The sequence below is a fragment of the Uloborus diversus genome, chromosome 3, assembly GCF_026930045.1.
Source record: "Uloborus diversus isolate 005 chromosome 3, Udiv.v.3.1, whole genome shotgun sequence".
Taxonomy (NCBI): Eukaryota; Metazoa; Arthropoda; class Arachnida; order Araneae; family Uloboridae; genus Uloborus; species Uloborus diversus.
Window position 1 is genome coordinate 94632249 of NC_072733.1, and position 23729 is coordinate 94655977.

General features: G+C 34.5%; 1 protein-coding gene across 1 annotated transcript in view; it reads left to right on the forward strand.

The window, feature by feature from the left end:
• Positions 1-4518: 4518 nt before the first annotated feature.
• LOC129218858 (kinesin light chain 1-like) overlaps positions 4519-23729 on the forward strand; it is a 52283-nt gene continuing 33072 nt past the window's right edge. Inside the window, exons 1-5 of the mRNA XM_054853179.1 lie at positions 4519-4935; positions 5053-5290; positions 6149-6382; positions 11445-11504; positions 20586-20600. Of these exons, the coding sequence (XP_054709154.1) occupies positions 4877-4935; positions 5053-5290; positions 6149-6382; positions 11445-11504; positions 20586-20600 (606 nt within the window). The 5' untranslated portion in view covers positions 4519-4876. The remainder of the gene's footprint in view (positions 4936-5052; positions 5291-6148; positions 6383-11444; positions 11505-20585; positions 20601-23729) is intronic.

Sequence of the window (23729 nt, forward strand, 5' to 3'; positions counted from 1 at the left end):
TAGCGTCATTCATGGTGTTTGACATTTTTCGAAAGGACGAGAGATTTAATATCTTTGAAGTACGGGGAGTGAAACAACAAAGTTTCACCATTGTTATTCTTTAAAATTGTACATACATATCCGTCTATGTTTGCAGTTCATATTATTCGCATTAGTTTCCCTTATCAAGATTGATCATTTCCATTTGTATGTCGATGGTTTTTTTTATCTGAATATATAAATTACAATGTAAGAGCGCTATTCCAGTTCTTACTTGGCGGCTTTTAATGAGGCGCGCATTTTGTAACAACCCTACTGCAAGTGATTCCAGTACTAAGTTTTAGAGCAGTTTTCGCATGAAAATTTTTCGCTTTGTTGGCGATAAAAGTTGATCTGCTTTTTTTTTTTTTTTTTTTGTGGAAAATTGTTTTAAATCCATTAATACATGTTTATTATCCTTGAGGTTTTGTGCAACTTAGCAAAAAAAGGAAAAAAATATTTTTTTTGCACTTTTGATAAAAAAAATAAATTTGAAAATGGTGTTAATTTCATAAAATAAGTACCTTTTTGCACGTGAGAAAGGTCTTGTAAATATAGAGATGCTACTAGGTGATAAACTGAAAATGTATTTTTAAATTATCAATTTGTATTAGTTAAAATTTGAAGATATTTTGAATATTAAAAATAAAGTATTAATAGTTTTTGCATTGTTATTAAAATGCTAATAGTAATGCATCTATTACTTTCTATTTAAGTTTATTTTGCAGGGTTTAAATTCCTTTGTTTACTTGCATTTTTTAAAAAATATCTCATATGCTTATTAAATATTTATTTATGAACAGTTGTGAACATATATTTCAAACTGTATTTCCCACTTGACATAGTTTTTAATTAAAATGCAGTGCAATATTTTCAAATTTTAATTAATAAACACACTTGAAAACACTTCTTTCGATTATCCTGCTGGGACGGAACAATAGCAAATCGCTTGTGAGGACTTTTTTTAGATTTAGATACGCATCCAGGAACGAAGCAATACTTGTAATTGATTCTACTAGCCATGACAAAGAAAATCAAATTAAAAACAATCGCTGCAGGGGCATTCCAAGGTATTTTTGACATTTATGTAGAGTCCGTAACGTGACCTTTTTTGCCATAACTTTTTAATTTACTGTTTGATTAGCATATTATTTTATTTTGATCTTTTCCTACCAACACACCAGCTAATATTAAAATAATTTGCAAATCAAACGGTAAATTAAAAAGTTATGACAAAAAAAGGTCACGTTACGGACTCTACATAATGTCAAAAATACCGTGGAATACCCCTGCATTAAACCCTACAGACAGCAAAGGATTTTCACTACTACCCTTTTATGCGTGCTGTTAGAAGGCTCTTGTTTTCCCGTGCCTTCCCCCAAAGGTCGCCAAGCATTTCTTTGTCCTAGCCAACTCCGCCGCCTCGCAGCGCGGCAGTGACGTCAGTCAAAGGACTGATTTCGTGAACAAGCAAATGACGTCACTCGCGCGTGAACTTAAAAAAATTATTTAAAAAAAAAATATTAGTCGTATCGTAAAAATTTTTTCGCAGATGATGTTCATGTATGTTACTCTATCATATAAAAATAAAATTAGAAAATCAAATACTTCCCTATTGAGAGGTCAAGTAGCGGTTAATAGTGAAAGCTGAGTATGCGGGGGCGTTATCATGGTGAAGGAACCATTAACCTGAACCTGATCGCATGCACGAGATCCAACTAAGTCCTGTTGCTTCTGAAATTTCGTCAATCGTAAAATGACGATTCTTGTTGATTTTTTGCCGAATTTTTTCTACGTTTTCATAATTTCGAGACGATGGATGGGCGCCCAAAACGACCATGATCTTCAACACTCATCTTACCACGTTCAAAGCTCCCACACCACTCAAAAACTAGCGTACGGCTTATAGCATCGTTCTCGAAAGCTTGTTGGAGCATTTGATGAGCTATTTCGTTGCCGACTTTTCAAGCAGGAAGCAAATTTCAAGCTTGCGCAGCTGTTTTGTGAAGGTCTCTACTGGAGAACACTCCACTAGGATCGGCAGAGGGTCATTAGACCGGTTTCTTTTAGGTCCCCCCTCATTTGCTAGATGTAATGTTTTCTTGAGAGCTGCTCGGAGGTACGGGTCTAGCCCAGATATTACGCCATATACTCGAGTATAAATGGAGCAATTTAGTACAAAAAAGAAGTTTGAAGGGCCGACTTATATGTAGGACAGAATTACAAAAACTTTCCTCATACAATTCTTGGGGAGGGGGGAGGGGGCACTCGAAAACGTAAACATTTTCTGATTTTAGTCCAACCCTTTTAAACTAAAGCGAAAGATAAAGAAGTTTTTAGCTCACATTCTGCTATAATTTTACACCGTTTGACTGAAATAAAGACTCAAAAATAAGAATAAAAGACCAACTTCGGGATATGGCGCGAAATGCCATGTTCACGAATTTCCCGATACTTGGTCGCGTGGATGTTAACACCTATTTAAAAAAAAACAGTAAATATAATGTGATTACAGCGCAAAATTTAATTGATTTTAATTCAAAATGAAAGCAACAATTTACAAAATCGTAATCGCGAAAACGAAACCTTTTATAAAAACCGCGATCACAGAAATGAAACCATTTTGTACCAAAGAATAAAACGCTCATTTTCGATCGTAAGAATGCTCACTGCATTTCATTTTCCTTTTTACTTCCTTTTACAAAAAAGGAAGTATTGTATTCGCAAAAAGTTTTTCACTCAAAAATCGGCCTTAATTTCCATTTTTCTCGTCCCCGAATGAATGTTGAGTTTTTTTTTTCGACCCGACCACACGTGGATATATGCCTAGGAACCTACAGACACCCGAAATATCCATTTGGATGACGCCCGAGTTAATTACGACGAATTTTCTCGTGACGTCCGTATGTACGTATGTATGTGTGTATGCGTGTATGTATCTCGCATAACACAAAAACGGTATGTCCTAGAAAGTTGAAATTTGGTACGTAGACTCGTAGTGGGGCCTAGTTGTGAACCTTCTCTTTTGGTTGCATTCGGATGTTCCTAAAGGGGATCTTTTGCCCCTTTTTGGAGGGAAATCATTGTTAATTTCGATGTAAACTCAAGTGGTATTATAATTTGTCGGGCACTCGGACACTTGGCGATATATCGTCAGTCTTTTGGTCGCCAAGTTTTGTCGCCAACTTGGTGACAAATTTGGCGATTTTTTTTTAAATTTTAAATTTGGTTTCAATTTGGCCTCTGTTGTTTATATTTAGAGAGTAAACAATTGAATCACATTAAAATTGCCAATAATGGGGAAATGACAATAAATTGGAGTAAAAGGAAGTCATGTGATGCACACATCAGCTCGTTTTTGTTTTTTTCAACGATCCTTTTTTTTTTTTTTTTCAAAAATTGAGGCAAATAGTTCCAGATTTTTTTTTTTTTTTTTTTTTTGAGCAATCACGATTGCTTATTGCTTTCATTTGACTGTTTTTGGCGTGCTATCATTTTTCCCACCGGCGCGGCGCCACCCTCTGCCAGCACCACCCGTCGCGTCGGCCGGCCTCACGATGCTGCTCCTCTAGCGAAAACCGTCCCCAGGTTGTGTCCATATCCTACACACACACGCATACATACACGCACCAACACACACGCACACACAAACACCACCATACACACACATACCCCTACACACATACACAAACACACACAAACACATACACACACGCATGCATACAGACACCTACACATACACACAAATACACACAACTGCCCACACATTCATGCCTGCACGCAGACACAAACACATATGCTTACACACACATACACATACCCCCCCCCCCACACACACACATACAAACGCACACTCGTGATTGCGAAAAACATAATTTGAATTCAAGATGACAAAATTCAAATTATTATTTTTTTTTTTGCTTTTTTTTTTCCTTCAGAAAGTAGAGGCTCGACGTATACGAGAGTTTTCTATTATTTTCCCGATCCTGCTCCTAAAAATAGGTGGGATCGACTTATGCGCGATATCTATTTTACCCGAACAAATTAAAATGCATTTAACATTGAACAATTTAGTGGGGAGAACCTACTCGCACATTAAAAATTTTCATACCAATCGAAAGAGCGGAATTTTTTCGAGGAAGTATGGACTTTTTTTAGAGATTATTTACTAATTAAAGTTGAAATTAACTATCGTTCAAATTGAATTTAAAAGGTTTTCCTTGACTTAAATCGTTAACTATATATATTTTTCCTTTTTGCAAACGTTGTAAAGGTTTCTCTCTTTCACCAGCAATTGCATGTTCTCTGCAAAAGATAACTCTTTTCCTATCATATTGATTCTTTTTTTCGCAGAATTTATTTATGGGCATTTTGTGCAAAATTAACAGTTGAAAAAAGCTTTATTTCGTATACTCATTTATAGTTTGAATTTTTTCATTTACAATCGCCGCGGTTTTACCTCTTCACCATACCCTTAACAAAATTTGTCGCACTACGAACAACCATAATTTACATTAGCTTTAAAGAAAGTATTAATTCGCAAAAAATATTGGATATTCTTACTTCAAAGCAGGTTGAAAATCATTGTGTGAAAACTGAAAACTTATGTTATGTAGTTAATTTTGATTGTTAGTGGCGTGATCAACTAACAAGCACTAATTTTATCAGTATGTCACTTTCTAGTCCCCACTGAACAACCGCATGACGAACAAACTTATTTAATTATTTGTGGTTTACTGGAAGAACACTGTTAATTTTTATATTTCATCGTAGAATAATTTAATTTTATGTTATGCTAGTAACAGTGCTTCATTATGTTTTAGATTTTTACACGATGGGTGCATAAATGTCTTGAATTATGTTCACTGGAGCAAAGATGAGATTGTTAAAATGGAGAGGGAAAAAGAACCATGTTTGGTAAGTTTTGTTTTGAAATTTTCCTTACATTATTCATTAAAACATTTCGCATAAAATCATGAAATATTAACTCTATAATTGGTTATTATTATTATTTATCTATTTTGTTATTCATAGGAAACCAGAAATTCCCCAGCCATTTATGGAAAGAAACAAAATCATTTTAGAAACACAAAGAATCTTGAGCTTTCTTGAGTCGTTGAAAGAAGAATACACGAAAATATTAGATCAACTACTTGAACAGATACGAGCGCTTAGTGAAAGTGGTGAAGAAAAAAATTCTCTCATCGAAGAAAAAGTTGAATTTTTAAGAAAAGATTTAAAAATCATTGAAAGAGGATTAGATGACGCACAAGTAAGTTTCAGTGAGTGGTTTAACCTATGAAGTGAAAAAAGTAGTTGCTTAGGGTACCAAGAAAATATACGACACTTCAGAAACTTCATATAGTTAATTTTTTAAATAACGAAATATATATATGTTTTTTTTTAACTTTATTACAAAATGATGAAGATGATGCCTAGGAAGGCAGTTAATTAAATTTTTGACTTAATGTTTTTTAATGAAAATAATATTGTTGATTGTTAGACTAAAATGACATTAGAGATAAATAAATACCTTTGTGCAGAGAAGTATATAGTAGTCAACAACATTTTAAAGTATTCTGCTAACTTTGTGCGTTAAAAACAGGGCTGTAGAGTCGGAGTCATTTGAAAACATGCCGACTCCGGGTTTTTTTATTTCTTTAATTTTCACTGACTCTCCTTGCATTTTTTTAAAAACTGACTACTTGGACCCAAAATTCCATATTTTGTGCGAGTTTTACACTGATTTTTCGGTTAAACCCATAATGTGCACTGATAACCTTGTTTTTACCAATTTTTAGACGTTCTGCTATCACCTTAAGCGGTCTTTAAACAACAATTTTAACTCTTTATATATATATATATATATATATATATATATATATATATATATATATATATATATATATATATATATATATATATATTTTCTTTCTTTTTTTTCTATTTTTAAAAATTGGGTTCAAGTAGCCTCGGGCTGGGGCTACTTGGTCTCACTCAGCGAAAAAGCTGTAAAACAGGTGGTGGTATCCAGAAGGACCAATGATTTTGAAAGAAAACTCAAAACATATATTCTAGTGAGCAGGTCACATAACACATATATTAATATTTCTCCACTTTCTTCAACTAGATATTCCTTACTTTAAACAACATTGTTGAAAACATTGAATCTGAAGTAAAGGAATCTGAGAAGGCAATACAATCTCTAAAAGATGATATCCGAAATCTCAAATCTGAGAACAATTCTTTGAGGAATGATTTATCGATTGCCCAAAGGAAACTAGTTGAGTCTGAAGAACAAGAAGCTGTGCTTGAGGTTGAAAGAGACCATCAAGTGTTCCTAAATTCCTTAGAGTCCGAACTGGTAAGAAACTCTATGAATTATTTTAGTTTTAGAACTCGAAACTATGGGTATTAATTGAAATATGCCCAAAAGGAAATTACAAAGCAAGCATAGTTACATGGTGTGGCGTTCCAAATATAAAATATCAAGGTAAAATGAAACAATTTGTTAAAAACATTCTCAATTCTTAAAAACAAGTAAAAAGGTTAAAATTAAAGTTTGTAAAATCTAAACATGTCCCACTCTTTTACAAATACAGAGCAGTTGGTAGCGATCACATCTCGCAATGCACTAACTGGAAATAATTTTCTTCCTGCGTTTTAACTTGGGTTTGCTCTTTTGTCTTCGTCACCAACTAATTTAGTAAACATGATGGAGAAAAGGGAAACGATATTTATACTTTAATAAATACTTAATGCAAAATTGAAGTCCAAAATGGCGTCATTTCGCTGGACTTGGATTCTCCTCGCAGCGTCCGGCAGCTGTGGGTCGCTGCAATGGCTATAAGCATACGGTGGCGGACAAAAGAAAACCTGCAACACTTGCAAGATTTTACATTTTAAGGAATTTTTTGAGAAATAAAAAAACAATTGTTCTGTAACTTTTTTCACATAAAAGTTATTTCAGCTGACATGTTACAATAAAAATTAAATCTGCCATGCATTTAGGCTAGCGCGTTCGGCTGTAGTCTGAAAGGCTGGTCGTTCAAGCACGCTGGGGAGAATGATACGTTTTCTAATGTTAAAAAAAATGGATGTCATGGGACTGATCAACTGAATAACATATGAGGCACTGAGAAGCAAAGGGATGTAAGTGGACATTTTCAAGTTCCGAGTAAAACGACAAAAAGATAACGTTCTAGGTAGGCTTACATTGATTTTTTTTTAAATCATGCTGTATAGCAGCACCTACCAGGGCTACTAGTACCATCTCTTGCCCCAAGACAGAGGAGGGGTTCACCTACCATTTGTGCTGGTTATCTCAAAATTTTAATTTTGCCACTTACATCCCTTTGCTTCTCACTGCCACATATGATCTTATAATGTTGAAGTTGATAATGTTTATTCAGTAAATTACCGCCCATTTGCCAGGGCTAAAGTTTAATTGATAATTTTTTCTGTATTAACTGAAACTTAATTCGATTTGTTATTTCAAAATACCTTCAAAATCATAAACTTATGTCATTTAATAAAAGAATAGCTTCAGTCGTAGGTCAGTCTCTCCACTAGCTTTTTTTTTTTTTCTGCTTATGAAGGATCTTAAGTAGAATATGAACTTGAAAAATTTCTACCAAGAGTAACTTCTCAAATATTGTAAAACTCACTATTAATGAGTAACCAGCAAAAAAAAAAAGCTGAGTATTACTAAATATTTACAAAATTCAAAAAGTTGAAATCTTAGTTAACCATTTTTCAAAGAATTTGTAGTTCAAATAGCATCAAGACTGCCTAGCCGTGTTAAATGGGGAAAAATACCTTCTACAATCTTAAAATATCAAAAAAATTATTGTTTCTTACCCTGTGTTCCCCTAGTCGGGTTATCAATAAATTTATTTAAAACAAACGCAAAAAAAAATCGGTTAAAATCGAGATTTACATGGTAAAATCAGCTCCTCCTATTGTTTAAGTCGATTGAAATGTAGCTTACGTTACTCGATCTATAATAACGAATCAATCGACACCTTATTCATAAAAGTGGGGTAAATAGTTTAGGCGCTACAGTGGAACATAGGTAAATACGAAGGATAAAAATTATAAAAAATAAAAAAATCGTCTCATACTACATTTAAAGTCGGTTAAAATATAGCCTATGTTACCTGGGCTATAATAACGAATCGATTGACACCTTATTCATCAAAATCGGATGAATATTTTGGGCGTTATGGTGGAACATATGTAAATACAAACATGCATAGACTGCTAAAATCATAACCCTTCCTTTTGGCTTTGCCGTAGTCGGGTAAAGAACAATGCTTTGTAACAAAAATACTTGGAAACATTTCTAGGAAACACTTTACCAATTATACTTGAGTTGCAGTGGTGTCAGACTGACGCTCTAAATGCGCCGTGTTGCATGTTTGTTTACTATAATTAATTGTGCGATATGTAGAAAAGTTTTACACTTAATCAAAATAAAAACAAAATACTTGGTACATTTATAGTTCAGTTCTTGCCATCATAATTTAAAATGAGTAATTTAGTGAATTTTTTTTAAATTTTTTTTTACTCAACATAGTTGATCTGGATAAACGGGGGCCGAATGAACGAGGTAACTACGATACCAATGCTTTGAAACCAATGTTTTGACTCCGTTTGGACCCATGAGCTCCCATGATAAAGTGTAGTGAGAATCTGGGAGTTGACTGCTTGTTGTTGTACCACTCGGTAGATTAACAAAGTGTTTTTTGATTTTCAAGAGTTTCTGCAAGCACGTTTTCAATAATTTTAATCTACTAGTACACATGTGACTTGAGCATCGATATAAATCGTGATACACAACAACATAGTTGTAGTTTGTAATAATGTGATCCTACTCAGGCCCGGATCTATAAATTTTGGGACCCTCTGCAACAATATCTGTAGGGCCTCCCCAGAGGCCAGCAGTATATATTTGCAACGTTAATAAGTCTTAGTGCTAGTTTATTTCAATTTTTTGTTCAATTTCTTGGGCCGTTTAGCCCTTTAGGGACGTGCCCCCCCCCCCCCCCCGCACCTCGATACGCAGATCTGGGCCTGGCCCTACTTATGCTTACATTTTTTTGTCCATCAGTTTTGATATTTATCTTGCAAGATGGCGTGTCGGTTTTAATTGAATACCTCGTTTAAAGAGCTCTGATGTGGTTATTTCGGATCCGTCGAAGTCAAAAATTATTTTCCTACAAATACACCAGTACCGCCAAAACAGAAGAAGTCAAATAGAAGTAGAAAGCTGGATCTTCTTGTACAGCAACCTATTTTATATATAAAAACAGAATTAAGTGATGAAATGAAAGATAATGCAAACTAGAAAGAATCGGAAGCTACCTAGTAACAAAAGAATCAAACGTTCGCAGGTTCTCTATATTTTAAACCACCTACTCCATATTAACCTACAATTCCATATTGCTGCAGATTTATCTTTTCTTATGAAATATTTTTTTTATAACAAAATAAATTGTTTTTTTTTTTTTTGGTAGCGACAGTTCATGGTGAATTGTGATTTTTTCCCCTTCCCAATAGCCGCAGAAACGTAAATTGTATTTAATATTACCCTCCTCTCACCTATATAGCATTCTTTCGTGAATGCTATATAGATGAATGAGTAATCAGAGTTTTTCATGTTCACTGTCCACTCTAAGGTCCACAAGCATTGAGTGCATGAATAGGTTTTACTGTAATAAGCAGCTTTTACTTCGAAATAAATTAATGATATTAAGTAATTGAGTGAACAATTTGATAAGAGAGCTTGTCAGAGACTTTAAAAATGACTTTGAATTGGGGGAAAAAAAAGTAAAAATTCCAAATAAATTAACTTGTCTCGTGTTATTTCGTAAGAATGGAACTTTTTTTAATTGAAAACGGCACTTTGCCAGTGGCCAACCGTCCTGGTTTTTGATACCATATTTCACATTTTTAGAGGTCATTTAATCAGTAATGTTAAAAAGTTAATAATATTGCCCAATTTTACAAAATAAATTAGTAAATAAAGTAAACGCAACTTCGGGTAGCCTTCCTCTTCTTTTGACCCCCCCCCCCCTTCTGTACGACAGCCACCTATGCGCGCTGTATCTTAATACTGGTACCTAAAAATATTTTAACAAACCAGTGAGAGATCTTCAAACATAGTACGACTCCACCTCAAAAAGTAAAGATAAAAGTCACGGTATGTAGCTACAAATTATATATATATATATATATATATATATATATATATATATATATATATATATATATATATATATATATATATATATATATATATATATATATATATATACCACCTTATATCCAGAGCTGCTAATACAGAAACAGCATTATCTGGATGCTGTAACTAAGGTTTTCGGTATTGCTTTGAATTTCTGCTTCAGCTATGAGGCGGCAATGTAGCTTTATGACTTTGAATTTTCCGAATCTGGTAACCCAAGTGGATATTAGTAAGATATACAGTTATGATAGCTTTGCAGCTTATAAAACCGCAGAAGCCAATACTTGCATTTAATATAATTAAAATGGTTAACTATTCATTTTTTTTCACTTACAAAAACGTAATATCTGCGTAACAATTCAAGAATCTTTCTCGACGTGTATTACATACCTCTGTCTTGAAAACTTAGTATCTAAACAGAAAGTACTACTATGTCACTGTCACTGAAATATATATTTTGCTTAAAATCCGAAAATGACTTTCATTTTCTCCTGTGTTACGCCAGGATGTTTTTCAAAACGCAAATTTTACATTTTGAAAAAATTCAAATTTAATTGCAAAAATATGAATCTTTATAATAAACTTAACTCATTTATTCACTTTTTGAGTTTCACCCTTTTCTTCACTTTTTTAGCTACTGCATTTTTATGGATAAGCAACTGGAAGTTCTGGAAACGAGGGAGGGTTACTGACCCCCTAATTTCTATTGAAATATGCCGTAAAACTAGCATGAATTTCTGTTTTACTTTATTTTTCAAACAATTTTCAGTTGTTAATTTTTATGAGAAGCGTCCCGTTTTTGTGAAACCGCTCTCCATTCCACCCAGACTTGACGACTAAGTGTGAAAAAGTCAATGAACGCTCTCCACGTTCCACTTCAAACCCTTCAATTGCTTATTCATGATAATGCAAAAATTATTCCAAGAAAACATTTAAGTCTATTTTTAATCGCCAATTTTCCAATTTTTACTCGTTTTAAAATTTGTTTCTTTGCAAAATAATTTGGACTTGACGGAAAAAGTAAGTCATTTTTAGAGTCAGCACAAAACATGCATAAGAAACGATTATTATCAATTCAAAAAGCGCATTCATCGCCAGCAAGTGTTTTTCTACTTTCTTAAAATCGTCAAGGACTTTGAAACTGCATTAATTTACTAACATAAATGTATCTCTTGTACAGAGCAGTTCTCCTGAAGAATCCGAGGATGAGGAATCTTTAGATTTAAGTTTCATTGATGATGTAGACAAATGTGTTCCAGAAGAAGGTAAGTAAGCTTTTTCTGTTCGTATACTTTTTTTAAGCAAACAGATAAATAATTGAAAAAATATGGATGATTCTTTTTTTTTGCATCTCTTTTTTCTCAAGACAAAATCTGATGGATTAATGCTAAAAATGTATATTATTCCGAAAATTATAGTTACAAACGTTACAGAAATTTGATTTTTGCAAATAAACTTTCAGTCGGCAGAGTTGCGTAATGATTAATCTGTGACCTCGTACATCTCTGGTCGTGGGTTCTGAATTCTCTGTCCAAACCTTCAGTCAATAGAAATTAGGGATGCCGAAAATCGTCAGCGCCTATGAAGATCTTAAAATGCCTATTTGACACAGGCACTCTGCTTAGCAAAATTAAATTATTAGTTTGATTTCGCATCTTGAGAGCCCAGGGGCCTTCATCTGCACTGTGCGTCAAAATTCTTGTTCTTTTGGCCTTCTTGTCTGAATGGTGGCGCATGAAAAACTTCATGCTAGATTAGAGGATTGCGCTAGGTCTGCCAAGGCAATATGCTGTATACGTCTTCAGAAAAATTGGGAGAATGCGCCATTGGAAGGAAAAAAACTGTTAATACCTAAAAATGAATATGAATTTCAAATCATTGACTTGTAAATGGACGATAGATCTGCATGAATACTTAACTTACTGTTAAATTCATTTCATCTGTAATAAACGCTAAAAAGAAGTAATGAAAACCATCATTTTTGCTCTCGACATCAGAGAAAATAGCAGTACATGAAATAAAAAATAAGCGTTTAGGAAGATAATGATGGAAATTGATAACTTATATCGAAAATTGTCATCTTGAACTTAAGAATAATCCTTTAACTTAATTATACTCCATGAATAAGGATATCAAAACGTAGGAACACTTGCTAAGTGGGTAAATGTTTCTGTAATCTGTTTATCTCATCAAAATCAACCCTGTTGTAAAAATTTCCCCGCCAAGAAAACCTTTAACTTTTCCGCACAGAAAAGAAAACCTGCATCCTAAACCCAAAAACCCTCAGTCATAAAAAGTTATGATATCTAGTTTGCCCGCCAAGTATCTGACAAACTATTATCCTCCCTCTTCTCCTTTTTCATCACAGCTACTTCCATTAGAACCTCCTCCCACCTTCAACTCCTCAGAAATATGGATTGATCTTTTAAATTGTTTATCTTGCTTGGCGGGAAGCTTTTTGCTCACCAAGCAACCACTTCACTTTGAAACGCTTCCCGCCAAACAAGATAAACAATTTAAAAGATCTATCCATATTTCTGAGGAGTTGAAGGTGGGAGGAGGTTCTAATGGAAGTAGCTGTGATGAAAAAGGAGAAGAGGGAGGATGATAGTTTGTCAGATTCTTAAAGAAGTAATGAAAACCATCATTTTTGCGGGCAAACTAGATATCATACCTTTTTATGACTGAGGGTTTTTGTGTTTAGGATGCAGGTTTTCTTTTTTGTGCGGAAAAGTTAACGGTTTTCTTGGCGGGGAAATTTTTACAACAGGGTTGTTTTTGATGAGATATCACATCTTTTTGCATTGATATTATTACTTTGTCTGTATTTTTAGAATTGAGAACTTCAAGTCAGAAAATTTTCAATTGAAACAACGCTGTGTTGTGTTTTTAAGGAACAATAATGGCTAGCCTAATTTTACGTCAAATTATTTTCTGACTATTAAGATTCTGTGTTCATTTTGCGAGAATTGGACGGTTTAAATTTTATTGCAATCTTTGTATCCTCTCTGTTGCAAAGAAAACTTCTTGGATAATAAAATACTATATTTTAAATTATATTGTTTTCGAGTATTTTACAACTTTCCAATAAATTCTACTACAGTTTCTTTATTTGACAGATTATTCAACATTTTCATGAAGGTTTCTTTAAATGTTTTACAGCTTGAGAGCTATTTTAATCTAGCATTTCACTTTCTTGTTTAGTTACATTTTTTCTTAAATCGTGGATTATTTTACGTTTTATGGGATAATTTTAATTGTTTGGTGATTTATCTTTTTCTTGATAGAAGTATTTGTCTTGTTTAATACCTAGTTTTGTTTAAAAGTTCATTTAAAAAACGAAATAACGCATGTTATCACCAAGCAAAAAAAAAAAAAAAAAAAAAAAAAACTAAGCCATTAAATATTTTAAATTTAAATGTTTCAGAAGATCTATACAACTTTACTCGATGTTAAATCGCGGCTATCCCAAATTTGCCATAGCGAATGCGCATGTTGCGCGCGGACTAAGCTCATTAAAAGTCTTGCTTAAATTCATTGCAAAAAATTTTTCAGCTAACAAATTACTGCAAAGCACGGATATCCACACACGTATTTCATATATTTTCAATTCATTATGTGTTGTTTGTGAAAAATCCATTAATTTAGAAAATAAGCAAACCAATAAAAAAGTGCTATTTTTCGCTTTCAATTAAAAAGTTATAAATGCCGTATTCATATGCGTACAGTTTCATGTAATTTATCTCGTAAAATATTGTAATGGTTTAACCCCAGTTTCGCGCCGACATTTAAAATTTCTTCCCTCCATAAATATATCAAAACTGAAAAACAGGGGGAAGGAAATTTCGTATCGGCAAAACTTTGGGGGGGGGGGGGGGGAGAGGATAGCATTCCAATCTCATTCATTAATTTGTTTCTCTGCTTAAGTATAAACAAACAACATAGAATCTGAAAACAGAAAGCCCAATGAGCTAAGTCTGCGCATATGCGCAGTCGCTGTGGCAAATTTGTGATATCCGCGGTTTAACGTCTAGTTGCAACTGTTGGATATGTTTTAGTCTTGATTGATTTCATTTCCCAAGACAACTTTGGAATAACTGTTAGATCTGTTCTAACCTTGCAATTGCAGTCCGAGATAAACAAACCCTATGAGCTGAGAGTAAGTGCATAAGAATTTAGGGAAAATTAGTGATTTTCGAACTTCAATTACTCCGGCCCATGATGTCCCTGGGGGTTGAATTTTTGTATATGTACTCAATGCCCCCCCCCCAAGAATACGTATACAAAAAAACATTACCGTAGCCCCCCGGGGGGCTGTGATAGAACTCCGGGAAGGTACAATTTGGGGGGTAAGAACGAGGGGGGAAGGGGAGGGGGTTCAAATGGCATAAAAGGCACATCAGTAGGGCACAAGGAATGTGTGTGCGAAATTTCAGCTTGATTCCTTTTTTCGTCTGGGCTGTAGCCCTGTCAAAGAAAGCGAAAACTTTTTTGAACAGCGATTTTACAACTTTAATACCTCCTCCTCCTAATGGTCCAATGGATTGTATTTTGGTTGACGGCGTCAGGGGCCACTAGAGATTGAGTGTACCAAAAATCAACTCCGGAGTTCTTCATGGGGCTGAGATACAGAGGGGTGAAAAACCCAAAAAACCCCAATTCGTTCTGTCGCGTAATCTTGTTCTTGGTCGCTTTCTTTTCCTTCGTCTTTGGCGGTGGATTTGCTTCTGTTGGCTGCTGACGTTTGGTTTCCTTGGCGGGGCGTCCCGTAATCTGTTGAAGGGAAAAGTTTTTACGAGCAAAGATACATTCAGAATCAGAAAGTTAATTCCAACTTACGTAAGAGTTCGCTGACAGAAGCAAAATTTCCCCCCGTACAATATTGGATTTTTGTAAAAGTTTTTTTTTTTTTGTCTGTGAGGTGTACTTCTGCAATGCACGATGTGCATTGTAGAGGTCATATTTTGATCTGGTTTTGCTTCCCAAAATCATTTTTTGAATTACCATTCCGGTTTTTAAGTGACACTTTGCGTGACTGAGCATTTCCTCGATGGTAAAGGATATTGAGGTTTTGGGTTGATTTTGAACCTGGAGAACTTTTTGGATGATTGATACATTATCGAAAGGCGTTAGTAAACTATTTGAGACAAAAACTACATTTGTATGGCAGGAAAAAATACTTTTTTTTCCACTTTTGGGTACAAAAGGGAAAAAAAAACGCACTTTGTGCGTATGAGAAAAGTGATAAAAAATTGGTGCTTTCTTAAAAGAAAATTGCTTTTAGTAGGGGGTAAGGTAACCCTGGACGGCTAGTAATGTAAAACACCTCTGAGGCATGGAATTAATGAGACTACTATAAGGGACTGGGGTATTCTGCCCCACTCCTCCTGAAGCGCTCTTTCCGGTTCTTGGAGAGTTTGGGGAGGTGGTAGGCGTCCAAAAACTCGCTGCCTAGAATGTCCCAAACATGCTCTATTGGGTTCATATCTGGAGAACACGTTAGCCATTCCATTCGTATGATTCCTTCCGCCAAAGGAAAATGATTCATCAAAAAAGAACGATGTGGTCTGCAATTTTCGTCCATTAACATGAAGTCACCTCCAATTGCTGCAGGGTAAGGGACTAAATAGATGTGAGGATCTCATCCCTACTTTGACGACCGGTCACAGTTCCATTCGGAATGGCATGCAGATCGGTGCGCCCATCAATGGAGATGCCAGCATGCACCATCGCACCACCACCACCACCAAATCTGACACTTTCGGGCGCGAAAGCTGGATTGTTTCTAGTGCCAAGCTCCCTCCAGATGAAAATACGCCATTATATGGATAAAGACAAGAACGGGACTCGTCAGAGAAAAAAAATATTGCTCCATTCATTTCTTCTCCAATTCACATGCTCTGTTACCCACTCCCTGTATCACGACGGTGTCTCGCAGCTAATGTGGCACAGACCATCGACGAGCATACAGACTTACAGCGTGAAGGCGATTTCGGACAGTTTGTGTTAAAATTGTGGTGCCAGTACCCGAGCGAAGGTGTGCTTGTAGTGGGGTGGCATTCATACCTCGGTGCCTCGGAGCCGTTAAAGCTAAATAACGGTCTTCGTTGAGCGTTGTGGACCGTCTGCGACCTTGCCCTGATCTTCGCCCAGCATTTTCTGTCTCTAAAAACCGTTTCCATCTCGTAGAAATCACACTTTGCAAAACTCCAATAGCTTCTTTTGCCTTGGCTTGTGTTTGGCTTCTCTCTAGCCTGACAACCACTTTAGAAGCTTCTGATTCCATTAAATGAGTTCGTTGAGGCATCGCATTCATCGAAACAACGCGCTTACTGAATTTCAATCATTATTTTCTGCTTTGTCTTACAATAAGTTAAGAGCGAAATCTCATTCGCCGCCACTGAAACGTTGTTTTCGACGTCAAACTCAAAATTTGCATACTGCGATGCTTGAAATTAAGAAGAATTTGCATTTTTAATTCCCTTCTTCGATTCTATGCAAAAAAATATTTGCTAATACTTTTTTTTTTGTACAAAAACTTACAATATTCTTTAATTGTTTTGAGCAGTGTATTTGAAAAATCACTTCTGCAATTTTAAACTTGTAAATTATAGTATACACGGAGTATCAACGACAATGAAGACTTCTTTGGAACAAAAGTGATGAACCTCTTTTCAACGATTTTGATACAGTAGGACCTTGATCTTCACATTAACAGTGCGACTCTCTTACCAACTGAGTTAATGTGCCTACACTTCGGGATGCAATAAACGCAAAAGCACGGAAAACACGTCTAATTCCAACATTTCGTATTGTTGGTATTGAACCCAAAACGCGTTTCTTCAAGTATCTCAAAACCTCATTTCTGTAGATATAATGGACTTTACCTTCTCATGGCGGAATACTGATTTTAGTGATGCAATATACTGACTCATGACGTGAAACTAATGCGTTTAAACAAGAAATTATCATTTTCTCCGCAAAACAAACACCATTTGCATCAAAAAAATAAATAAATAAAGAAAATAAAAATTTCTGAAGCAGAACTAGCTAATTACATTTTTTATCATGTTGTGCAGCGTTTCAAAGCCGATGCATTGCAAAAGAACATTAGAAATTGCGTTTAGAATTTGAAGATGGACAGCACTGCATGTGACACCGGCTTGATTGATTGATATTCTAAATAGCCCGCCATCTGAAACATTCTGAGAAATTTATTCGAAGTTTTACGAAACAGATCGATCGACAGGACAAAAACCTCTATCACTAGTTAACGCAAAAGCAAACAATTTTTTTGAGTTAACAAAACCCAAACACTAGTTTAAGAGAACACTGCATTTTTTAAATATTCATCAATCTTTGTTACAGGAACTCGTCAAAATCCAGCGGTTTCATTAGAAACTGATGCATCAAAACCATTCATGCATATCGGACAGGGGAGGAAATTTTCCGAACCACATTGACCTTATTTTGCTTTCAATTACCAAACCAACAATGGGAAATTTAACAAAAAAGGATTTCCACCGCTGATGTACTGGAATTTGTTTTTAGTTTAAATTGCCTTTATTTTTGCTGCTCCAAATTGGGATGTTTTCAAGACTGAATCTGATCATTTATCGTATTGTCAAGCAAGACTATTAGTTACACGGATGAGCAATTGTATTTAGAAAGCAAAGTACTTTTTCAGTTTTTGGACAATAACAGTGAAACAGAGCAGAAAACTCCAAACCGCAAAGCCTTGTACTTTCACGAACCAAAATAAAAATTCGAAAGAAAGGTAAAGTTTACTAACTAAAAAGCAATAACCCTTTCTGACCCTGTAATTTCGTAGTAAAAAGAGTGTAATGCAACCACGGAGTAGGAAGAAGGACAGAAATGTCCTACGGGATTGCTAGTGTAAAAGTGGCAACGATTGTTCACTTTTTTAGAGGGCGCTGTCGGCGAACCGCTCCCGTCAACCGCAGCAGATCAATGTAAATAATGCTAAGTTTCTCTTTTTTTCAGAGGCAGCTATTAAAGCAAAGAAAGAAAAAAACTACTGGAAATTGGTTGTAATAAGGGGACAATATAGAGGACGATGTACGGCTTTCGTCTACAGAAAGTTAGCGCAGTATTTTGATGAAAACATTTATTTTATTTTTCATCACCAACTTGCCGAATTCGTCTGCTATTAATATTGCGCTGTGCGATGTTTTAGTTATTACGAGTTGGACTTTTTCTATTCCTGTAAATAATTGACGAAATGAGAATGTAGTAGAATTATTTACGTAAATACTTTTTTTAATTAGTTGTAAATTTCGCGACATTTTTCGAGAACTAATTAAAGCGAAATAATTTTTTGCTTTCACGACCTTTAACAGATAAAAATAAATGTTAATGTTCTATTTACTTAACTTCAAGCTGATATTGATTATAATCATTTTATTCATGTATTTACTCACTGCTTAGACATAATTGTTATTATTATTTTTTTATTATTATTGCATTTTTTTCTACAACCAAATCGAAAAAAATCGGGAAACCTTTTTCATTTAAAAAATACATGTACAAAAAGATTAAATTGTAATTTTCAAAAACATGATTAATTTCAACAGAAAACCCCACAAACTATCTCAAAAAAGCGTTCCAAGGTATAATTTTTTGAATGAATAAGGTTTCTCGATTTTTTTTTCCCATTTCGTTGTCGAAAAAATGCAATAATAAAAAAATAATGATAACAATTCTGTTTAAGCAGTGAGTAAATTATTATAATCAATATCAGCTTGAAGTTAAGTAAATAGAACATTAACATTTATTTTTATCTGTTAAAGGTCGTGAAAGCAAAAAATTATTTCGCTTTAATTAGTTCTCGAAACATGTCACGAAATTTACAACTAATTAAAAAAAGTATTTACGTAATTAATTCTACTACATTCTCATTTCGTCAATTATTTACAGGAATAGAAACATTCCAACTCGTAAAAAATAAAACATCGCACAGCGCAATATTAATAGTAGACGAATTCGGCAAGTTGGTGATGAAAAATAAAATAAATTTTTCCATCAAATACTGCGCTAACTTCCTGTGGACGAAAGCCGTACATCATCCACTATATTGGCCCCTTTTTACAACCAATTTCCAGTAGTTCATTTCTTTTTTTGCTTTAATAGCTGCTTCTAAAAAAAATGAGAAACTTAGCATCATTTACATTGATCTGCTGCGATTGTCGGGAGCGGTGCACATACAGCGTCCTCTGGAAAAAGTGAACGAACGTTGCCACTTCTACATAGTAAAGATTTATTTCCTCCCCTTTAACCTCCCTGACAGGGTTGCCAGACGTAGTATTTTTGATACTACGGTAGTATTTTTTCGCCCCAAATTAGGGGCGTAGTATTTTTTGTAGTATTTCGCTAAAATATGGTTTATATGTGATTTTTTTTTATTTCGAAAAAAAAAGAGAGACAAAACAAATTACAAAGTTTAAATATTTAAAAACAAAGCAGAAATGTTGCCAATTTGAAGAAAAAAAGCGGTAAAACAAGTAAAAATGTAGTGGAACAGGAAAAATGAAACAAATAAATATATCAATCTATCAGTGTTAAGATTCATATACATATATGTATTTGGTAATACTGTAGTTTTATAAAATGTAATGTAGATGGCGCCAAATGTAGTATTTTGTAGTATTTTTTCAGAGGAGGTGTAGTATTTTTCTGCTTCAAAAATCTGGCAACCCTGCTCCCTGAATGCAACATTTACGTTACGTCCGCACATCCGTCAACGACGTATGCTTTTCTCCCTAAAACCAGTTTTCGACCGGCGTTGCCATGACAGCAAGCCGTATTGAACGGGACCTGTCGACGGGACGAGAAGCCAGATTTCTGACGGCTCTGACGTCCGTAGAGTTGGGCGTCGCATTGCATTGGTCTCTACGAGATGAGCCCGCTCTCTCTATTGGATGAGAGACTGACATGTGACTTTTTCGCGTTCCGCAAAGTATGAATGCTTCTCCCTTTTCGGAAAACGTAAGTGGCGAAAGTGATGTGCAGCCGCTGTTTGAATGTTGCATAACAGTAAGGGCGCCTCTATACTCGACGACAAAACACTCGACAGATTAAGAATCCCCCTCATTAAGACACGGGGGGTCGACGAGTCCCTAGAGAAGACCCAGTGTGGATTGCTCATGCGACTTGAAGCGGTACATCAAAGGCTGACTTGAAACGGCGCATGTGACATATGTTTGAAATCTTGTAATGCAAATACTTGCAATAACACTTCAAAGTTTGCTCGATTTTTAAAGGATAACGATGGTGATTTTCACAATAAAAATAGCTTTCGAAGAATGAAATGGATGAAGTGAAAAAGAGGGGTGCAATTTTTTGGTTTTCAATGTGGAGAATGCTTGACATTTTGTATGCTATAAAATAACGTAATCATTGAAATGTAATATTTTTGAAATTTCAATTGCATTCACTATAACGCAAAAAAAAAAAAAAAAAAAAAAAAAAAAAAAAAAAAAAAAAGAAAGAAAAAGAAAACCGTGAACATAACCTTGAATAAATGTTTGAATCGTATTTATGTTTTTTAAAACGTGAAATAAGCTTGTAAAAGAGATAAAAATACGTTTGGTGTGCATCGTATCTAATTTTTTTATGAGCAACATCAATTTATTTCAGCTCTGAACAGAGAATTTCAGTTTATGTGTACAATAATTAAACTGCACTAATATTCGTAGGGGTTTACCTACGAATATTAGTGAATGTTGTCAAGACTTAACTTAAGAGACAGGGGATTCGAGCGAAGATTTGCGCGAATAATTTATTCAAAGTTTAAAAGAAAAAGAAAAAAACAAATTCTCAAATCTGTTGTTCATATGTAGTAAAGAAAAATTCTTCGTTCTCATAACTGCTAAATTCAATTTCGTCTAGAGTTGGGGAAAACCTAACCTGGCAGCATTGAGCTGCTTCGTGCGCTATGTGCTAATTACAGTATTACGACGCTGCTAGGTTAGGTTTGCCCCAACCATATAGTAAATCATCTTGAATTAAATAATAATAATTATTATTGAAAAAGAAAACAAAAGTTATGACTAATGAAACTAAACTTAAATGTTAAATGAACTATTCATTTTTAAACTAATTGAAAATTATTCTTAATAAATTCAAGACGAAATACTAAGCCTGGAATTTTGTTTTTAAATAATCTTTTCCATTAATAAATAAATAAGAAGAAGAATAAATATTGATACGAATCCATCTATAGGCGGGCAGTAAGTGCAATCAGAAATAACCATCTGGGTGAGGCTGTTGGTCATAACCGCCTTTATAGGTGTACTAGCTGCGTGCCCGGCGTTGCACGGGCTACTTAAAAAATGAAAGAGATGTCCAACTGATGTTTTTGTATTATTCTGACATCAGTTTCTAAAGCGCTAAGGAGTAAATAAATACGCGTAATGCAAGGTTTGCAAAACACCAGTAAAGCATATTTTTGGCAAAAACCTCTTTAACGTTAATCATAGTTATCAATGATATAAGTTATGAGTATTTTCAATTAGCACAAAAGATGAAAATATATGCATTATCAACTATAATCTGTGCTCACGTTAAAATGAATTACATCTGATAGACTATATCTGAACTATTTATGTACAATTACAATAAGCTTTTTACATAGAATGACACATACTTTTTGGTTGATTACGTGAAACTAAAACACCAAGACTAAATAACTACTAATAAGCATTAATTTAATACCTAGTCATCAGATTCCAATTTAGCTTTAGTTAAAATCCTTAAAAACAATCTTTTTTGTTCAACTCTGTTTCACATAGAAATCCAAACAATCTTAATTTAATATGTTCTTTTAACGATATAAACTGTATTTTAAAAATAGAAACAGGAAAGAAAAAGAGACTTGTTACAATTCGAAAACTCATCCATGTGACGGGAAAAAGTCCAACAAAATAAACATAATTAGTCGCACATCCTAAGTGTACCAAAATATGAGGCCGGTGAATGATAAACTTACACAACAATCAATAAACATAGCTAAAGAAACAACTTTCATGTGCTGAAAAGAGTTAAGAACGTTGAATGTAAAAAATAAAAAAAAGGACAGACGATAAAATAAAGGCTATGTCCGAATAGGGCAACCAATTTTAAACTAATTTAAAATGAAATTCTAGATGGAAACGTTGTTTTAACATTTGGACAGCAGCCAAAAAAATCTCTTTTAAAACAATTATTAGAATTTTACTTGCTCAGGCATATGCAAAATGGCAACAGGAAAGAAATCAAAATTCCTGAATAACGTTATGTTAATTAACGTTTTAATTAATATCTCCGCTAATTAAAGTCGCACAATTACGAGATTGGTCCTATTGTTTTCTTTGGAAAATTTCAAATTGATCGGTATCTCGTTTGACTCTCGATTCGCAGCGGTTCTCGAGAAGATCGATCTTCAGTCAGACAGACAGACAGACGGACGCGAACAGATTTTAATATATAGTAGATAAACTACCGATTAAAAGGATTGGCAACACGTGTTAAAACAAGGTGTTTTGGAAGTGGTTGATTATCAACCGCTAATCCGGCGTTTATTTGTCTGAATCAATTAAAGTGTATCTGTATTCAGAAAAATGAATAAATAAATCAGATAAAATCAAATAACTATTAATAGGAATAAAGTAATATTGTATAAATTTTACTATTATTTTTACGTTAATTTTAGAATTAATTTTCAGTTTTCTGTGATCTTTCATATGTTTTTTTATTAACTTATAATAATTACAAAAATTACTTGTCTTTTCATTTAATTTTAATTCTAAATAAATTATAATAACTGTCTTACAAATAACTTATGTTACAATTCCTTAGTATCTAAATCAGAGAACTGTGCAATCACTACTTGAGCTGCAATGTGCTCCACGCTTTTATTTATTTATTTTTTTAATTCTGATCATAGTAATAATCACTTGCTGAGAGGTCCAACAGACAACTGTGCTCACTAACAGCCAAAACGAATTTTTCTGTATCGAATAATATGTCTGTGCTAGCCATAACTGTCGCTGAACTGTCACGTACTTGGTGCGGGTTGTGTAGCTTGTTCTTTCAGAACTCTTTCTGCTGCGATTTGCTGTTCTCAAGCGATTCTTGAGCGACTATAAAGTCGCTAGAGACTACGAAAAGCTGTGCGGCCGGCTCCCGCAGGTAGCCGCGTATAGCTTATCGGCTATAATCAATCAAAGGGCTAATGAGGTGGGGTGCTAATCGATTCCTTAATCTGTCGCGCGTTTTGTCGTCGAGTGTACAGGCGGCCTAAAAACGTCGGGAAGGGTGGCCATAGGCAGGGGAGCTCATCCCTCCAAGAGCGAGGGCGTACCCCCCTCAAATGCTGCGGAGCACCCACCAAGAACAGGACCTCCCCAAAAGGAAATTAAAATCCCTCTAACAAACCCCCGCCTAAAAGCTTCAATATGAAGCTGTC